The sequence below is a fragment of the Heteronotia binoei genome, chromosome 21 (genome assembly GCF_032191835.1).
Source record: "Heteronotia binoei isolate CCM8104 ecotype False Entrance Well chromosome 21, APGP_CSIRO_Hbin_v1, whole genome shotgun sequence".
Taxonomy (NCBI): Eukaryota; Metazoa; Chordata; class Lepidosauria; order Squamata; family Gekkonidae; genus Heteronotia; species Heteronotia binoei.
The window spans coordinates 3,556,057-3,573,954 of record NC_083243.1 but is presented as its reverse complement, the minus strand read 5'-3'; the positions used below and the strand labels follow the sequence as shown (position 1 = coordinate 3,573,954).

General features: G+C 50.2%; 1 protein-coding gene across 1 annotated transcript in view; it reads left to right on the top strand.

Moving 5' to 3' along the window:
* The window catches only part of MDGA2 (MAM domain containing glycosylphosphatidylinositol anchor 2), a 713,433-nt gene that overhangs the window by 683,433 nt on the left and 12,102 nt on the right, over window positions 1–17,898 (top strand). The window contains exons 14-15 of the mRNA XM_060261373.1: window positions 4,794–4,952; window positions 8,824–8,954. Coding sequence (XP_060117356.1) covers window positions 4,794–4,952; window positions 8,824–8,954 — 290 coding nt within the window. The remainder of the gene's footprint in view (window positions 1–4,793; window positions 4,953–8,823; window positions 8,955–17,898) is intronic.

Here is a 17,898-nt window from a genome sequence, read left to right as displayed (position 1 = left end):
GCGGGATATAAATCCAATATCTTCATCTACCTCACAGGGTGTCTGTTGTGGGGGAGGAAGGGAAAGGGGATTGTGAGCCACTCTGAGACACTTCGGAGTGGAGGGCAAGATATAAATCCAATATCTTCATCTACCTCACAGGGTGTCTATTGTGGGGGAGGAAGGGAAAGGAGATTGTGAGCCGCTCTGAGACTCTTTGGAGTGGAGGGCGGGATATAAATCCAATATCTTCATCTACCTCACTGGGTGTCTGTTGTGGGGGAGGAAGGTAAAGGAGATTGTGAGCCCCTCTGAGACTCTTTGGAGTGGAGGGCAGGATATTAATCCAATATCTTCATCTACCTCACAGGGTGACTGTTGTGGGGGAGGAAGGGAAAGGAGATTGTGAGCCGCTCTGAGACTCTTCGGAGTGGAGGGCGGGATATAAATCCAATATCTTTTTCTTCTTTCTTCATAGGGAAAGTGTTCCAACCCTTTAATCATTCCCGTTGCCCTTTTCTGCACTTTTTCCAATGCTATAATATCTTTTTTGAGGTGCGGTGACCTGAAAAGATACTATATATTTCAAGAAATACAAATGGCTACCAGGCACAACTATGAGGTAAAACAGTGTGTGGGGAGAGGCATCAGAGAATGAGGAGGGATGGTACTTCCCCCCCACACACACACCTCCTCTGACCACAGCTCTGCAAAGATTGGCAAGGCATGGAGAGGTGATTTGCTAACAAAGGGTTGGAGGCAGCATGGGAGAGAGGAGGAAGGGCGGCACATGGATTGGGAGGGTGGACTATGTTCTTCGGTGACAAGGGGGTTGTATATGGATTGGCTGTGGAAATTCTAATCTTATCTGTAGTGCTCTTGTAAGCTGTGGGTCATTTTGTGTTTTTCAGGACTGGAAGCCATGGCCTGTTCATTGTTTAAACTTCCTTCCTTCCTGTTGTAATTGTGATTATGTTTCTGGATTTCAATGGCTTCTCTGTGTAATCTAACATGGTAATTGGATGTGTTGTCCAGCATTACAGTGTCCTGGAATAAGATCCTGTGTCCTAAGAACATAAGAGAAGCCATGTTGGATCAAGCCCATGGCCCATCCAGTCCAACACTCTATGTCACATAAGAACATAAGAGAAGCCCTGTTGGATCAGGCCAATGGCCCATCCAGTCCAACACTCTGTGTCACATAAGAACATAAGAGAAGCCCTGTTGGATCAGGCCAATGGCCCATCCAGTCCAACACTCTGTGTCACACAGTGGCCAAAACAAACAGGTGCCATCAGGAGGTCCATCCGTGGGGCCAGGACACTAGAAGCCCTCCCACTGTGCCCCACCAAGCACCAAGAATACAGAGCATCAGTGACGCAGACATAAGAACATATGAGAAGCCCTGTTGGATCAGGGCAATGGCCCTTCCAGTCCAACACTCTGTGTCACACAGTGGCCAAAAAACCCAGCTGCCATCAGGTGTTTAAGAAAAAAAAACACAAGTGGGGCTAGAAGCCCTCCCTCTGCGCCCCGCCCTCAAGCACCAAGAATACAGAGCATCCCTGCCCCAGACAGAGAGTTCCAACAATACACTGTGGCTAATAGCCACTGATGGACCTCTGCTCCATATTTTTATCTAACCCCCTCTTGAAGGTGGCTATCCTTGTGGCCGCCACCACCTCCTGCGGCAATGAATTCCACATGTTAATCACCCTTTGGGTGAAGAAGGACTTCCCAAGTCTGTAGTGTCTTTCATCTTCTTTTCTACCCCACCTGTGGAGTCCCCAGCTTCCTGGGGCAAAAGCGTAGAGGACCGGGGAAGGCAGTGGCAAACCGCCCCGTCAAAAAGTCTGCCGTGAAAACGTCGTGATGCAACGTCACCCAAGTCGGAAACGACTGGCGCTTGCACAGGGGGACTACCTTTACTGTTTATTGCGATAAACGGGTTCCCCCTGAACCCCCAAAAGAAAAATGAAGTCAGTCAGGTAGATCCATTCCAAAATTTTTACTGATATCCGCAGGAGCACAACACCAGGCAAGCTCAGTATACAGAATACCAACAGTACATTTTATTCCTAAACCCGGCGACAGGTCCCTGCCCCCATTCCCCATTAGCTGAGGTAATAGAATCCTAGAATCCTAGAGTTGGAAGGGACCTCCAGGGTCATCTAGTCCAACCCGCCGCACAATGCAGGGAACTCACAAACACCTCCCCCTCAATTCACAGGATCTAAAAAGGGAGTACAGTCTTACCGTCCGCCTTCTACATGTAACTCTTTGATATGATCCCCGTCCCTTCAACATACATTGACCATGTAAATTAAGCAATTGCCTATGCTGGACATGATAGTGAAGATATACAAGGCTATTAAGTATTCTCATTTCTTATCTGCACACCCCATCGCTTAACCTTTACCGTACTTTCATTTCTCCCTGCCAAGAAAACCCCTTTACCTAATCTCTTGACCACGTGAAGCTCCAAGCTGTAGCTAGTACAAAAGCTCAGTTATAATATGCAGTATCCTTAAATTTCACTTTTGCTTTTTGACTAGGTTGGCTTAAGTTAACCCAAAATCATTCCTCTCAGTATGAAATAGATGAGATGTCCAAATGTTGGACCATCTTTCTTTCTTTCTTTCTTTCTTTCTTTCTTTCTTTCTTTCTTTCTTTCTTTCTTTCTTTCTTTCTTTCTTTCTTTCTTTCTTTCTTTCTTTCTTTCTTTCTTTCTTTCTTTCTTTCTTTCTTCAACATAGTGCTCCTACAGATATCAGTAGAAATCAGTCAGTCTCATAATGCCCCTGTATAAATCGATGGTGCAGTCTCATTTGAAATACTGTGTGCAATTCTGGTCACCGCACCTCAAAAAGGATATTATAGCATTGGGGGAAAGTCCAGAAAAGGCCAACAAGAATGATTAAAGGTTTGGAACACTTTCCCTATGAAGAAAGGTTAAAACGCTTGGGGATCTTTAGCTTGGAGAAACGTCGACTGCGGGGTGACATGATAGAGGTTTACAAGATTATGCATGGGATGGAGAAAGCAGAGAAAGACGTCCTTTTCTCCCTTTCTCACAATACAAGAACTCGTAGGCATTCAATGAAATTGCTGAGCAGTTGGGTTAGAACAGATAAAAGGAAGTACTTCTTCACCCAAAGGGTGATTAACATGTGGAATTCACTGCCACAGGAGGTGGTGGCGGCTACAAGCATAGCCAGCTTCAAGAGGGGATTGGATAAAAAAATGGAGCAGAGGTCCATCATTGGCTATAAGCCACTTTGTGTGTGTGTGTGTGTGTATAGGTCACTGTGTGACACAGAGTGTTGGACTGGTGGGGCCACTGGCCTGATCCAACATGGCTTCTCTTATGTTCTTATGAGAAGAAGAAGAAGATATTGGATTTATATCCCGCCCTCCACTCCAAAGAGTCTCAGAGCGGCTCACAATCTCCTTTCCCTTCCTCCCCCACAACAGACACCCTGTGAGGTAGATGAAGATATTGGATTTATATCCCGCCCTCCACTCCGAAGAATCTCAGAGTAGCTCACAATCTCCTTTCCCTTCCTCCCCCACAATAGACACCCTGTGAGGTAGATGAAGATATTGGATTTATATCCCGCCCTCCACTCCGAAGAGTCTCAGAACGGCTCACAATCTCCTTTCCCTTCCTCCCCCACAACAGACACCCTGTGAGGTGGGTGGGGCTGAAAGAGCTGTTCCAGAAGCTGCCCTTTCAGGGACAGCTCTGCGAGAGCTATGGCTGACCCAAGGCCATTCCAGCAGCTACAAGTGGAAGAGTGGGGAATCAAACCCGGTTCTCACCGATAGGAGTCTGCACACTTCACCACTGCACCCAAACAATTGCCACTGGTCTCAAACTTTATTTCTGTTTATTTGTTTTATGCAGGGGTGAAATTCCAGCAGGAACTCCTTTGCATATTAGGCCATACACCCCTGATGTAGCCAATCCTCCATGAGCTTACAAAAAAGAGCCCTGTAAGCCCTTGGAGGATTGGCTACATCAGGGGTGTGTGGCCTAATATGCAAAGGAGCTCCTGCTAGAATTTCACCCCTGGTTTTATGTTTCTTTTATTTATTTTTATTATTATTATTGAGGTGTGCCTAGAAATGCATGTTGGCCAGTCCCAACCAGGAAAAGCAAATCATAGGATCACAGAATCATAGAGTTGGAAGGGACCTCCAGGGTCATCTAATCCAACCCCCTGCACAATGCAGGAAATTCACAAACACCTCCCCCTAAATTCACAGGATCTGCATTGCCGTCAGGTGACCCTCTTGTCTCTGTTTAAGAACCTCCAAGGAAGGAGAGCCCACCACCTCCCGAGGAAGCCTGTTCTACTGAGGAACCGCTCTAAACTCACAAATACCTCCCTTTAACTTCAGAGGATCTTCATTGCTGTCAGATGGCCCTCTAGCCTCTGTTTAAAAACTTCCAAGGAAGGAGAGCCCACCACCTCCCAAGGAAGCCTGTTCCACTGAGGAACGGCTCTAATGGTCAGGAAGTTCTTCCTAATGTTGAGCCGGAAACTCTTTTGCTTTAATTTCAACCCATTGGTTCTGGTCCTTCCTTCTGGGACCACAGAAAATAATTCCACGCCGTCCTCTCTATGACAGCCCTTCAACTACTTGAAGATGGTGATCATATCACCTCTCAGCCGCCTCCTCTCCAGGTTAAACATGCCCAGCTCCTTCAACCTTTCCTCATAGGACTTGGTCTCCAGCCGCGTCACCATCTTCTGAGCTCCTCTGTGCGGCATCTCAGGTTCTAACCTTGCCTCTTTCTCCCCTTCTAGGATTCTACATGTACATTGAAGCTTCCAGCCCCAGGAAGGAAGGAGACAAGGCCAGGCTGATTAGCCCAATTTTCAGCATCCCTCCCAAGAACCCCTATGGGCCCACAAACACCGCGTACTGCTTCAGCTTCTACTACAACATGTATGGGCAGCATATAGGTGAGGCAAGTCCGTCTGGTCCTTCTCATCATTAGCACGAGGTCAAAGGTTGTGCATATTGTGACATATTCTCAGGGCTCGATATTGAATGTTCTCTCCTTCTGTTCTCTGTCTTGGCTCAGATGTCATGCAAAAGCGTGGCTTAATTAAAGTAACTGCGGATAGCAGCATCGTAAGAACATAAGAGAAGCCATGTTGGATCAGGCCAGTGGCCCATCCAGTCCAATACTCTGAGTCACATAAGAACATAAGAGAAGCCATGCTGCATCAGGCCAGTGGCCCATCCAGTCCAACACTCTGTGTCACACAGTGGTCAAAAAACCCAGGTGCCATCAGGAGGTCCACCGGTGGGTCAAGAAGCCCTTCCACTTTGCCCCCCCACAAAGCACCAAGAATACAGAGCATCACTTCCCAAGACATAAGAACATAAGAGAAGCCATGTTGGATCAGGCCAATGACGCATCCAGTCCAACACTCTGTGTCACACAGTGGCCAAAAAAAACAGGTGCCATCAGGAGGTCCACCAGTGAGGCCAGGACACTAGAAGCCCTCCCACTGTGCCCTTCCAAGCACCAAAAATGCAGAGCATCACTGCCCCAGACAGAGAGATCCATCAATACCCTGTTTGATTCCCCACTCCTCCACATATACCTGCTGATGTGACCTTGGGTCAGCCCCAAGTTCTCTCAATGCCATGCTGGGAATTATTAGGAAGGGAATTGAAAACAAATCAGCCAGTATCATAATGCCCCTGTATAAATCGATGGTGCGGTCTCATTTGGAGTACTGTGTGCAGTTCTGGTCGCCGCACCTCAAAAAGGATATTATAGCATTGGAGAAAGTTCAGAAAAGGGCAACTAGAATGATTAAAGGGCTGGAACACCTTCCCTATGAAGAAAAGTTGAAACGCTTAGGGCTCTTTAGCTTGGAGAAATGTCGACTGAGGGGTGACATGATAAAGGTTTACAAGATAATGCATGGGATGGAGAAAGTAGAGAAAGAAGTCCTTTTCTCCCTTTCTCACAATACAAGAACTCGTGGGCATTCGATGAAATTGCTGAGCAGACAGGTTAAAATGGATAAAAGGAAGTACTTCTTCACCCAAAGGGTGATTAACATGTGGAATTCACTGCCATAGGAGGTGGTGGCGGCCACAAGCATGTTCACCTTCAAGAGGGGGTTAGATAAAAATATGGAGCAGAGGTCCATCAGTGGCTGTTAGCCACAGTGTGTGTGTGTGTGTATATATCTGGCCGCTGTGACACAGAATGTTGGACTGGATGGGCCTTTGGCCTGATCTAACATGGCTTCTCTTATGTTCTTATGTTCTCAAGGCTGTTCTGCTCAAGAGCAGTTTCTGCCAGAGCTCTCTCAGCACCACCTACCTCACAGAGTGTCTGTTGTGGGGCGGAGGAGGGAAAGGAGATGTGTAAGCTGCTCTGAGACTTCTTTGGCTAGCAAAGGGCAATGTATATATCCAGTGTCTTCTTCTGAGTTATCCGGCAGGATTTTTGCCTTCCTCTGGGCATAAAGCTGGAGCAACTGTGACTTTCCTGCTTTGTGCTGGGGGTTGGACTCTATGTTTCCGGCCCACCTCCGTGCCTTCCTGAAATGGCCTCCTGCCACTCACTCGTGAAATCCCTCTATCAACGGCCACATTACGGGGCTCAGCTGTCCGGCCTCCTCTCTCTTTCTCTCTCGCAGGGGATTATCCCTAATCGCGAAGCCAAGCTTTCCACTCTGCTCCATGTTGAAGGATTTGAGAGGCCATTAAATTAGGAGGAATCCAGCGGGAGGAGGACAGGAGTCTCTCGAGCTAAATTGGCGCATCTTGCACAAAAAGGGTTCCTGTTGAGTTTGGGGAAAGGGCTTAGGTCTGATCTCGTCTTCCGTTTCGCAAACACCGAGTCCGCCCGGCGCCGTTCTCTAAGTCCCTTTTAAGCTCTTTGTGGAGATCAAATGAAGTCGACTGGCAGCGTCCATATGCAGGGAAACTTGTGTTCCTTATTAGAAGTGGAAATGAAAGATGCAGCCGGGCGGACTCGCATTTGCCGGATAAGCCCTTTGAAATCTCCTCCCGGATCAGAGCGACCGGCTTCAAAACCCTTTTTTACTCGAGCGCCCAAATAGGTTTGCCTTGATTGGTCTCCACACCCTTTTTAGGAACGGGCCCGCAGAGTCCTTTGCAAAAACGTTCCATTGCATCCTTTCCCCTTTTTTAGACAAAAATATATATGATTCTTTCCGTTTCCAAGGGAAGCCTAGGGACGGGCCATCAAAAAATTAAACAAAAGATGGCGGCGCGGTACATTTCGCTCTGTTTGCCGCTTCGTCCCGACACATGTTCTTATGATCTAGTTACATATCAAAGCGCTGACTGGAATCCCAAAAGCGTTCGAGCGGTTGCGATTCTTTTTTTTTTCTTTTTTTTACTCCTTTTGTCTATTGAATGATAAGAGATTAGCAACAACTGTTCCCTGCTCAAGACTGATGAATCCTAGAGCTTTCATCGAGTCAAAGAGAAGGGAAGCTGCTGCGTGACGTACAATATTCTGCAGTGAGGGGGAAAGACAACCGGCATAGTTCTTGGGGAAGAGCCTCCTTCATTAGAAGAGGGGTCTTTAGCCAGACGGCAAGAAGTAGGAAAGGACCCACAGGGCCGTAAAGGAGACTGTGACCACTCTGAGACTCTGAGGCTCAGAGTATTGGGCGGGATATAAATCCAATATCATCATCATCTTCTTCTTCTTCTTCTTTTTCTGAAGCAGCAGGGGGCTGAGGCAGGTCCCAAAAGTTGCAAGGGCATTAATCATGTTTGCGGTCTCTGCACTGAATGTAGGGGGGCAATAGAGAACATAAAAGAAGCCACGTTGGATCAGGCCAATGGCCTTTCCACTCCAACACCCTGTCACACAGCGGCCCCAAAAAAACTCCCAAGTACCATCAGAAGGTTCACCAGCGGGGCCAGGACACTAGAAGTCCTCTCACTGTTGCCCCTCCCCAAGGGCCAAGAAGACAGAGCATCACTGCCCCAGATATTAGAACATAAGAGAAGCCATGTTGGATCAGGCCAATGGCCCATCCAGTCCAACACTCTGCGTCACACAGTGGCCAAAAAACCAGGCTGCCATCAGGAGGTCCATTGGTGGGGCCAGGAAACTAGAAGCCCTCCCACTATTGCCCCCCCCAAGCACCAAGAATACAGAGCATCACTTGCCCCAGAAAGAGAGTTCCAACAATACACTGTGGCTAATAGCCACTGTTGGATCTCTGCTCCATATGCATATCCAATCCCCTCTACGCTTGTAGCCGCCGCCACCTGTGGCAGTGAATTCCACGTGTTAATCACCCTTTGGGTGAAGAAGGACTTCCTTTTAGCCATTGTAACCCAACTGCTCAGCAAATTTCATTGAATGTCCACAAGTTCTTGTATTGTGAGAAAGGGAGAAAAGGACTTCTTTCTCTACCTTCTCCATCCCATGCATAATCTTGTCAACCTCTATCACGTCACCCCGCAGTCGACGTTTCTCCAAGCTCAAGAGCCCCAAGCGTTTTAACCTTTCTTCATAGGGAAAGTGTTCCAAACTTTTAATCATTCTAGTTGCCCTTTCCTGCCCTTTCTACAATGCTATAATATCCTTTTCGAGGTGCGGTGACCAGAATTGCACACAGTACTCCAAATGAGACCGCACCATCGATTTAGAAGGGCGAGAGAACAACACAACAGTCGAGCCAGAGTCCCCAGCGAGGGTGTCGCGTACCCTCAGTTTCTCTCTTTGTTGTGACGTTTCTGTTTTGGTGGCTTCTCTCCTAGAGAACTGAGTCCTTGTAACATCTTTTGCTATTTTGTGCTCTTTTCTTCTTCCTTAAGGAACCTTGAATGTGTACCTGCGGTTAAAAGGTCAGACAGGACTCGAAACCCCGTTCTGGTCTTCAAGCGGCAACAAAGGGCAGCAGTGGTTTCAGGCCCGCATGAATATGCAGCCAAACACGTCATTTCAGGTAAGAGTGGATAAAACCGCCCACCTTCTGATGGGGCCTCCCACAGCATTTTCAGGCCTCAGGCTCCGTCTGTGGTGGGTAGCCCCTTTCCCCAAGGCTGGTGGGCTAGCTTTGAAGGCCAGAATCCTGGTAAGCAGGCAACCCACTTTTGAAAAATTGTCTTCTTCCCTCTCCTTGGTGTAGTGGTTAAGTGCTCGGACTCTTATCTGGTAGAACCGGGTTTGATTCCCCACTCCTCCACTTGCAGCAGCTGGAATGGCCTTGGGTCAGCCATAGTGGTGAAGTGAGCGGACTCTTATCTGGGAGAACCGGGTTTGATTCCCCACTCCTCCACTTGCAGCTGCTGGAATGGCCTTGGGTCAGCCAGAGCTCTCTTATCTGGGAGAACCGGGTTTGATTCCCCACTCCTCCATTTGCAGCTGCTGGAATGGCCTGGCGTCAGCCATAGCTCTTTTATCTGGAGAACCGGGTTTGATTCCCCACTCCTACACTTACAGCTGCTGGAATGGCCTTGGGTCAGCCATGGCTCTCTTATCTGGGAGAACCGGGTTTGATTCCCCACTCCTCCACTTGCACCTGCTGGAATGGCCTTGGGTCAGCCATGGCTCTCTTATCTGGGAGAACCGGGTTTGATTCCCCCCTCCTTCACTTGCAGCTGCTGGAATGGCCTTGGGTCAGCCAGAGCTCTCTTATCTGGGAGAACCGGGTTTGATTCCCCACTCCTCCATTTGCAGCTGCTGGAATGGCCTGGCGTCAGCCATAGCTCTTTTATCTGGGAGAACCGGGTTTGATTCCCCCCTCCTCCACTTGCAGCTGCTGGAATGGCCTGGCGTTAGCCATAGCTCTTTTATCTGGGAGAACCGGGTTTGATTCCCCACTCCTACACTTACAGCTGCTGGAATGGCCTTGGGTCAGCCATAGCTCTCGCAGGGGTTGTCCTTGAAAGGGCAGCTTCTGTCAGAGCTCTCTCAGCTCCACCCACCTCACAAGGTGGAGCTGAGAGCCAGTTTGGTGTAGCACTTCAGTGGGCGGGCTCTTATTTGGGAGAACCGGGTTTCATTCCCCACTCCTCTACTTGCAGCTGCTGGAATGGCTTTGGGTCAGCCATAGCTCTCGCAGGGGTTGTCCTGGAAAGGGCAGCTTCTGTCAGAGCTCTCTCAGACCCACCCATCTCACAGGGTGGAGCTGAGAGCCGGTTTGGTGTAGCACTTCAGTGGGCGGGCTCTTATTTGAGAGAACCGGGTTTCATTCCCCACTCCTCCACTTGCAGCTGCTGGAATGGCCTTGGGTCAGCCTTACCTCTGACAGAGGTTGTCCTTGAAAGGGCAGCTGCCGTGGGAGCCCTCTCAGCCCCACCCCCCTCACAGGGTGTCTGTTGTGGGGGGAGAAGATGTAGGAGATTGTAAGCCGCTCTGAGTCTCTGGTTCAGAAAGAAGGGCGGGGTATAAATCTGCAGTCTTCTTCTTCCTCCTCCTCATCACCCGCTGTAAAGGCTTGCAACAATTCCCCCCCCCCATTCCCTCAAGTGATATCCTTTTGCTGGTACACAAATCGAGAGCCAGTGTTGCATAGTGGTGAAGCACGCGGACTCTTATCTGGGAAAACCGGGTTTGATTCCCCACTCCTCCTCCACATGCACCTGCTGGAGTGACTTTGGGTCAGCCGCAATTTCTTTCAGAGCTGTTCCCTCAAGCGCAGTTCTAGGAGAGCTCTCTCAGCCCCACCTGCCTCACAGGGTGTGTAGCTCCTGTGAATAAGATGCAGCACCGCAGGGTAGCTCTGTGGAACAGAACAGGCCCCAGAACAGATCCTTGAGCACCCAGACTTGCTCTAGAATTTATCCCTTTTAAAAAACAGAGAGGACTTGTTGGGGGGGGGGGAGCGGGTGAGCCTCTCTGGGCGGTGGCCAGAAGCTCTCCCACTCCCAAGAAGCCAACTGGAAGACTGCACAGAGGGGCCTTCCCCTTTCCTTGCTGGAAGGAAGAGTGGGATGCCTGGATTCTTTGGTCCTTGGTTGAGGGGCCCGTTTGATCCTAGTGCCTTTTGGGGTTGCCAACCTCTCCAGGTGAGGGCTGGAGATCCCCCGTTATTACAAGCTGATCAGATAACGGAGAGAGATTGTTTGTTTTAAAAACCAACATTTATTCTGCTACCCCTGGAGCACATGGCGGCTTTGCAAGATGGACTGTATGGCATACGGTTGCCAATCCCCAGGTGAGGGCAGGGGATCCCCTGGTTTGGAGGCTGTCCCCCCACTTCAGGGTCACCAGAAAGCGAAGGGAGGGGAAATGTCTGCTGGGCACTCCATTATTTCCTATGGAGACCAATTCCCATAGGGTATAATGGAAAATTGATCTGCAGGTATCTGGGGCTCTGGGGGGAGTGCTGTTTTTTGCAGTAGAGTCACCAAATTTGCAGCATAACATCCAGTGCCTCTCCCCGAAATACCCCCCAAGTTTCAAAAAGAGTAGACCAGGGGATTTAATTCTATGAGCCCCTAAGGAAGGTGCACCTATCCATTATTTGAGAACCAGTTTGGTGTAGTGGTTAAGTGTGCAGACTCTTATCTGGGAGAACCAGGTTTGATTCCCCACTCCTCCACTTGCACCTGCTGGAATGGCCTTGGGTCAGCCAGAGCTCTCTTATCTGGGAGAACCGGGTTTGATTCCCCACTCCTCCACTTGCAGCTGCTGGAATGGCCTTGGGTCAGCCAGAGCTCTCTTATCTGGGAGAACCGGGTTTGATTCCCCACTCCTCCACTTGCAGCTGCTGGAATGGCCTTGGGTCAGCCAGAGCTCTCTTATCTGGGAGAACCGGGTTTGATTCCCCACTCCTCCACTTGCACCTGCTGGAATGGCCTTGGGTCAGCCAGAGCTCTCTTATCTGGGAGAACCGGGTTTGATTCCCCACTCCTCCACTTGCACCTGCTGGAATGGCCTTGGGTCAGCCATAGCTATCGCAGAGGTTGTCCTTGAAAGGACAGCTTCTGGGAGAGCTCTCTCAGCCCCACCCACCTCACAGGGTGTCTGTTGTGGGGGAGGAAGGGAAAGGAGATTGTGAGCCTCTCTGAGACTCTTTGGAGTGGAGGGTGGGATATAAATCCAATATAATCTTCTATTTCCAATGGAGGGGAAGGCATTTAAAAAGTGTGCGGTCCCTTTAAACGTGATGGCCAGAAGTCCCTTTGGAGTTCAGTTGTAGTTGTCACACCCTTGCTCTTGGCTCCACCCCCCGTATCTCCTGGCTCCTCCCCCAAAGCCTCCTGGCTCCACCCCCAACGTCCCCAAATATTTCTTGACTTGGTCTTGGCAACCCTAGTATTGGTATAGTGGTGAAATGTGCGGACTCTTATCTGGGAGAACCAGGTTTGATTCCCCACTCCTCCACTTGCACCTGCTGGAATGGCCTTGGGTCAGCCAGAGCTCTCTTATCTGGGAGAACCGGGTTTGATTCCCCACTCCTTCCCTTGAACCTGCTGGAATGGCCTTGGGTCAGCCAGAGCTCTCTTATCTGGGAGAACCAGGTTTGATTCCCCACTCCTCCACTTGCAGCTGCTGGAATGGCCTTGGGTCAGCCAGAGCTCTCTTATCTGGGAGAACCGGGTTTGATTCCCCACTCCTTCCCTTGCACCTGCTGGAATGGCCTTGGGTCAGCCAGAGCTCTCTTATCTGGGAGAACCAGGTTTGATTCCCCACTCCTCCACTTGCAGCTGCTGGAATGGCCTTGGGTCAGCCAGAGCTCTCTTATCTGGGAGAACCGGGTTGGATTCCCCACTCCTCCAGTTGCACCTGCTGGAATGGCCTTGGGTCAGCCAGAGCTCTCTTATCTGGGAGAACCAGGTTTGATTCCCCACTCCTCCACTTGCACCTGCCGGAATGGTCTTGGGTCAGCCATAGCTCTGGCAGAGGCTGTCCTTGAAAGGGCAGCTGCTGTGAGAGTCCTCTCAGCCCCACCCACCTCACCGGGTGTCTGTTGTGGGGGAGGAAGGGAAAGGAGATCGTGAGCTGCTCTGAGAATCTTCGGAGTGGAGGGAGGGATATAAATCCAATATCTTCTTCTTTTTCTAGTATGGCATTATCCCCTCCTGAAATCCCTCCCCTCCATAAACCCTGACCCCCTCCCAAGACTCCACCCCCAAAATCTTCTGTATGAGGAGAGGGAGAGAGAGATTCCCCTGTCTTTTCTACTTCTTTTTTAAGCATGCAAGAAATGTAGAGCTACGGAAACGCTGCGCAAATAAGGCAAAAGAAAGGCCAGCCCGATTGGGACTTTCAGTTACTTTGAGGCTGATCCTGATCCAACAAACTTTATTTTGCATTTAAGCACCTCAGCAGGAAGGGAGCGTAAACCTCCCCGTTAATTTTTAGGAGAGAGGATTGGAGAGGAATCCCAGCCTGCCGTAAAAGTGATGGCTTTCACGCAATAAATTAAAGCTTTTGTCAGTTGATTTGTACACCAAGATGCCTTCTGTATTTATTCTTTGCTTCCCTGGCCCACATTTCACCCAGTCGTGGTTTTTCCTCTGATGAAGAGGGGATTGTGAATGCATGGCAGCAATTCCCAGTGCAAACTGACCAGGAAGAACGGAAATAATTTTTTTCCAAGATTCTCTCCTCCTCCGGCAGTTGAATGATTCAAGAGCGCCATAATTGTGCTTTGTTTTTCACACAGATGGGGGGGGGGGGTGGGAAGTGGCGTGCCCTGCCCAGATAAAGAGTAATCCGCTACTAAACACAGCTCTGTATTTGGAAGTAGAAATGCAATCCTGGCTGTCACTGGAAATCTCCCCCGGGACCACAGAGTCCCCCCTCAAAAAAATTGCTAGAGTGTCCCTGCACAAAACCATAGTGTTTCCCTTGAATTCCTAGAGCGTCTCCGCATGACGTGCCTGGTGCGATATGTCACTTCTGAGTGTCGCACATACCCGCATGGCAACAGGACACCACACCAAGGGGTCCCCCACCCTTGGCAGGACTTTGGCAGCTATCACCTGATGACTCAGCCTATGAATGGTAGAGGTCCTACGTGCCTGAATTCCCTGGGTGGGAAGTACCGCTACCCCTCACCCACACTGCCCCGCAATTTCCCTGCATCCGAGTGAGTTTTGGGGACCCTAGGCCTACAGCTATGGAATTAAAAGGCGATTGCTCCTTAGGAGGACAGCTATGGTGAACCTGGGCAGTATAATAAAAAGCAGAGACATCAACCTGCCAACAAAAGTCCGTATAGTCAAAGCGATGGTATTCCCAGTAGTAATGTATGGCTGTGAGAGCTGGACCATAAGGAAGGCCGAGCGCAGAACAATAGATGCTTTCGAGCTGTGGTGCTGGAGAAGAATCTTGAGAGTCCCTCAGACTACAAGAAGATCCAATCAGTCAGTCCTAAGGGAAATCAACCCAGACTGTTCCCTGGAAGGGCAGAAGCTGAAGCTCAAATCTTTTGGCCACCCAATGAGAAGGGAGCACTCCCTGGAGAAGACTCGAGAGTCCCTTGGACTGCAAGAAGATCCAATCAGTCAGTCCCAAGGGGAATTAACCCAGAGTGTTCCCTGGAAGGTCAGATGCTGAAGCTGAAGCTCAAAACCTTTTGCCACCAAATGAGAAGGGAGCCCTCACTGGAGAAGACTCGAGAGTCCCTTGGACTGCAAGAACATCCAATCGGTCAGTCCTAAGGGAAATCAACCCAGACTGTTCCCTGGAAGGTCAGATGCTGAAGCTGAAGCTCCAATTCTTTGACCACCCAATGAGCAGGGAGCACTCCCTGGAGAAGACTCTTGAGAGTCCCTCGGACTGCAAGAAGATCCAATCAGTCAGTCCTAAGGGAAATCAACCCAGACTGTTCCCTGGAAGGTCAGATGATGAAGCTGAAGCTCCAATTCTTTGACCACCCAATGAGAAGGGAGCACTCCCTGGAGAAGACTCTTGAGAGTCCCTTGGACTGCAAGAAGATCCAATCAGTCAGTCCTAAGGGAAATCAACCCAGACTGTTCCCTGGAAGGTCAGATGCTGAAGCTGAAGCTCCAATTCTTTGACCACCCAATGAGCAGGGAGCACTCAATGGAGAAGACTCTTGAGAGTCCCTTGGGCTTCAAGAAGATCCAGTCAGTCAGTCCTAAGGGGAATCAACCCAGACTATTCCCTGGAAGGTCAGATGCTGAAGCTCCAATTCTTTGACCTTCCAATGAGAAGGGAGCACTCCCTGGAGAAGAATCTTGAAAGTCCCTCGGACTGCAAGAAGATCCAATCAGTCAGTCCTAAGGGAAATCAACCCAGACTGTTCCCTGAAAGGTCAGATGCTGAAGCTGAAGCTCAAAGACTTTGGCCACCCAATGAGAAGGGAGCACTCCCTGGAGGAGACCCTGATGCTGGGAAGGGCAGAAGGCAAAAGAAGAAGGGGAGGGCAGAAGAGGAGATGGCTGGACAGCGTTACTGATGTAACAAACACGAATTTGAGCGAACTTTGGAGGATGGTGGAAGACAGGAGGGCCTGGCGTGACTTGGCTAATGGGGTCGCAAAGAGCTGGACTTGACTGCACGACTGAACAACAAAAGTCTTCCACCATCATCCTGTGTAGAGCTTCCAGTTCCAGGTCGGAAACTGCCTGGAGATTGGGGTGGGGGGGGGTGGGGCTGGAACCTGAAGAGGGCGGGGTTTGAAAATGGGAGCAACTTCAATGCCATAGAGTCCTTCTTCCAAAGCGGCCATTTTCTCTGGGGGAAACTGAGCAGTTGGAATCCCAGGAGATCTCCAGCCTCCTCCAGAAGCCCGTTTGGTGTAGTGGTGAAGTGCGTGGACTCTTATCTGGGAGAACCAGGTTTGATTCCCCACTTCTCCACTTCCAGCTGCTGGAATGGCCTTGGGTTAGCCGTCGTTTTCATAGATATTGGATTGGATTTATATCCCGCCCTTCACTCTGAATCTCAGAGTCTCAGAGCAGTCACAATCTCCTTTACCTCCCCCCCACCCACAACAGACACCTTGTGAGGTAGGTGGGGTTGAGAGAGCTCTCCCAGAAGCTGCCCTTTCAAGCACAACTCCTACGAGAGCTATGGCTGACCGAAGGCCATTCCAGCAGGTGCAAGTGGAGGAATGGGGAATCAAACCCATTTCTCCCAGATAAGACAGCTATGGCTGACCCAAGACCATTCCAGCAGGTGCAAGTGGAGGAGTGGGGAATCAAACCCGGTTCTCCCAGATAAGATAGCTTTGGCTGACCCAAGGCCATTCCAGCAGGTGCAAGTGGAGGAGTGGGGAATCAAACCTGGTTCTCTCAGATAAGAGACTGTATACTTAACCACTACACCAAACTGATTCCTTTGAAATGCTGTGTTGGGGGAGAGTTATACAAATACCGTGGACCACCCAGAAGACAAATGAGTGGGTTCTAATTCAACTCAAGCCCAATCTCTCCCCAGAGCTGGGGTGGCCAAAGTGTGGTTAAAGTAAAGGATACTGTGACTGCTCTGAGATGCTGGACATCACATTTCAAGGGGCCGCACACCTTTTAAATGCCTTCCCTCCATTGGAAATAATGACGGATAGGGGCACCTTCTTTGGGGCCTCATAGAATCGGACCCCCTGGTCCAATCTTTTTGAATCCTTGGGGGTGTTCTGAGGAGAAGCACCAGATGCTATGCTGAAAATTTGATGCATCTACCTCAAAAAATAGCGCCCCCCCCCCAAGCCCCAGATACCCGCAGATCAATTCTCCATTATACCCGATGGGAATTGGTCTCCAAAGGGAATCATGGAGCACCCAGCAGACATTTCCCTCCCCCCCACTTGGGCTGCCGAGCCCCCAGACCTGCTGGCCCACATTGTGCTGGTGGGAGGTACCTCCCCCTATGTCGCCGGTGTGAGAGCCGGTTTGGTGTAGTGGTTAAGTGTGTGGACTCTTATCTGGGGGAACCGGGTTTGATTCCCCACTCCTCCACTTGCACCTGCTGGAATGGCCTTGGGTCAGCCAGAGCTCTCTTATCTGGGGGAACCAGGTTTGATTCCCCACTCCTCCACTTGCACCTGCTGGAATGGCCTTGGGTCAGCCAGAGCTCTCTTATCTGGGAGAACCGGGTTTGATTCCCCACTCCTCCACTTGCACCTGCTGGAATGGCCTTGGGTCAGCCAGAGCTCTCTTACCTGGAAGAACCGGGTTTGATTCCCCACTCCTCCACTTGCACCTGCTGGAATGGCCTTGGGTCAGCCAGAGCTCTGGCAGAGGTTGTCCTTGAAAGGGCAGCTGCTGTGAGAGCCCTCTCCAGCCCCACCCACCACACAGGGTGTCTGTTGTGGGGGAGGAAGGTAAAGGAGATTGTGAGCCGCTCTGAGACTCTTCGGAGTGGAGGGCGGGATATAAATCCAATATCTTCATGTACCTCACAGGGTGTCTGTTGTGGGGGAGGAAGGGAAAGGAGATTGTGAGCCGCTCTGAGACTCTTCAGAGTGGAGGGCGGGGTATAAATCCAATATCTTCATCTGCCTCACAGGGTGTCTGTTGTGGGGGAGGAAGGGAAAGGAGATTGTGAGCCGCTCTGAGACTCTTCGGAGTGGAGGGCGGGGTATAAATCCAATATCTTCATCTGCCTCACAGGGTGTCTGTTGTGGGGGAGGAAGGGAAAGGAGATTCTGAGCCGCTCTGAGACTCTTCGGAGTGGAGGGCGGGGTATAAATCCAATATCTTCATGTACCTCACAGGGTGTCTGTTGTGGGGGAGGAAGGGAAAGGAGATTGTGAGCCGCTCTGAGACTCTTCGGAGTGGAGGGCGGGATATAAATCCAATATCTTCATGTACCTCACAGGGTGTCTGTTGTGGGGGAGGAAGGGAAAGGAGATTGTGAGCCGCTCTGAGACTCTTCGGAGTGGAGGGCGGGGTATAAATCCAATATCTTCATGTACCTCACAGGGTGTCTGTTGTGGGGGAGGAAGGTAAAGGAGATTGTGAGCCGCT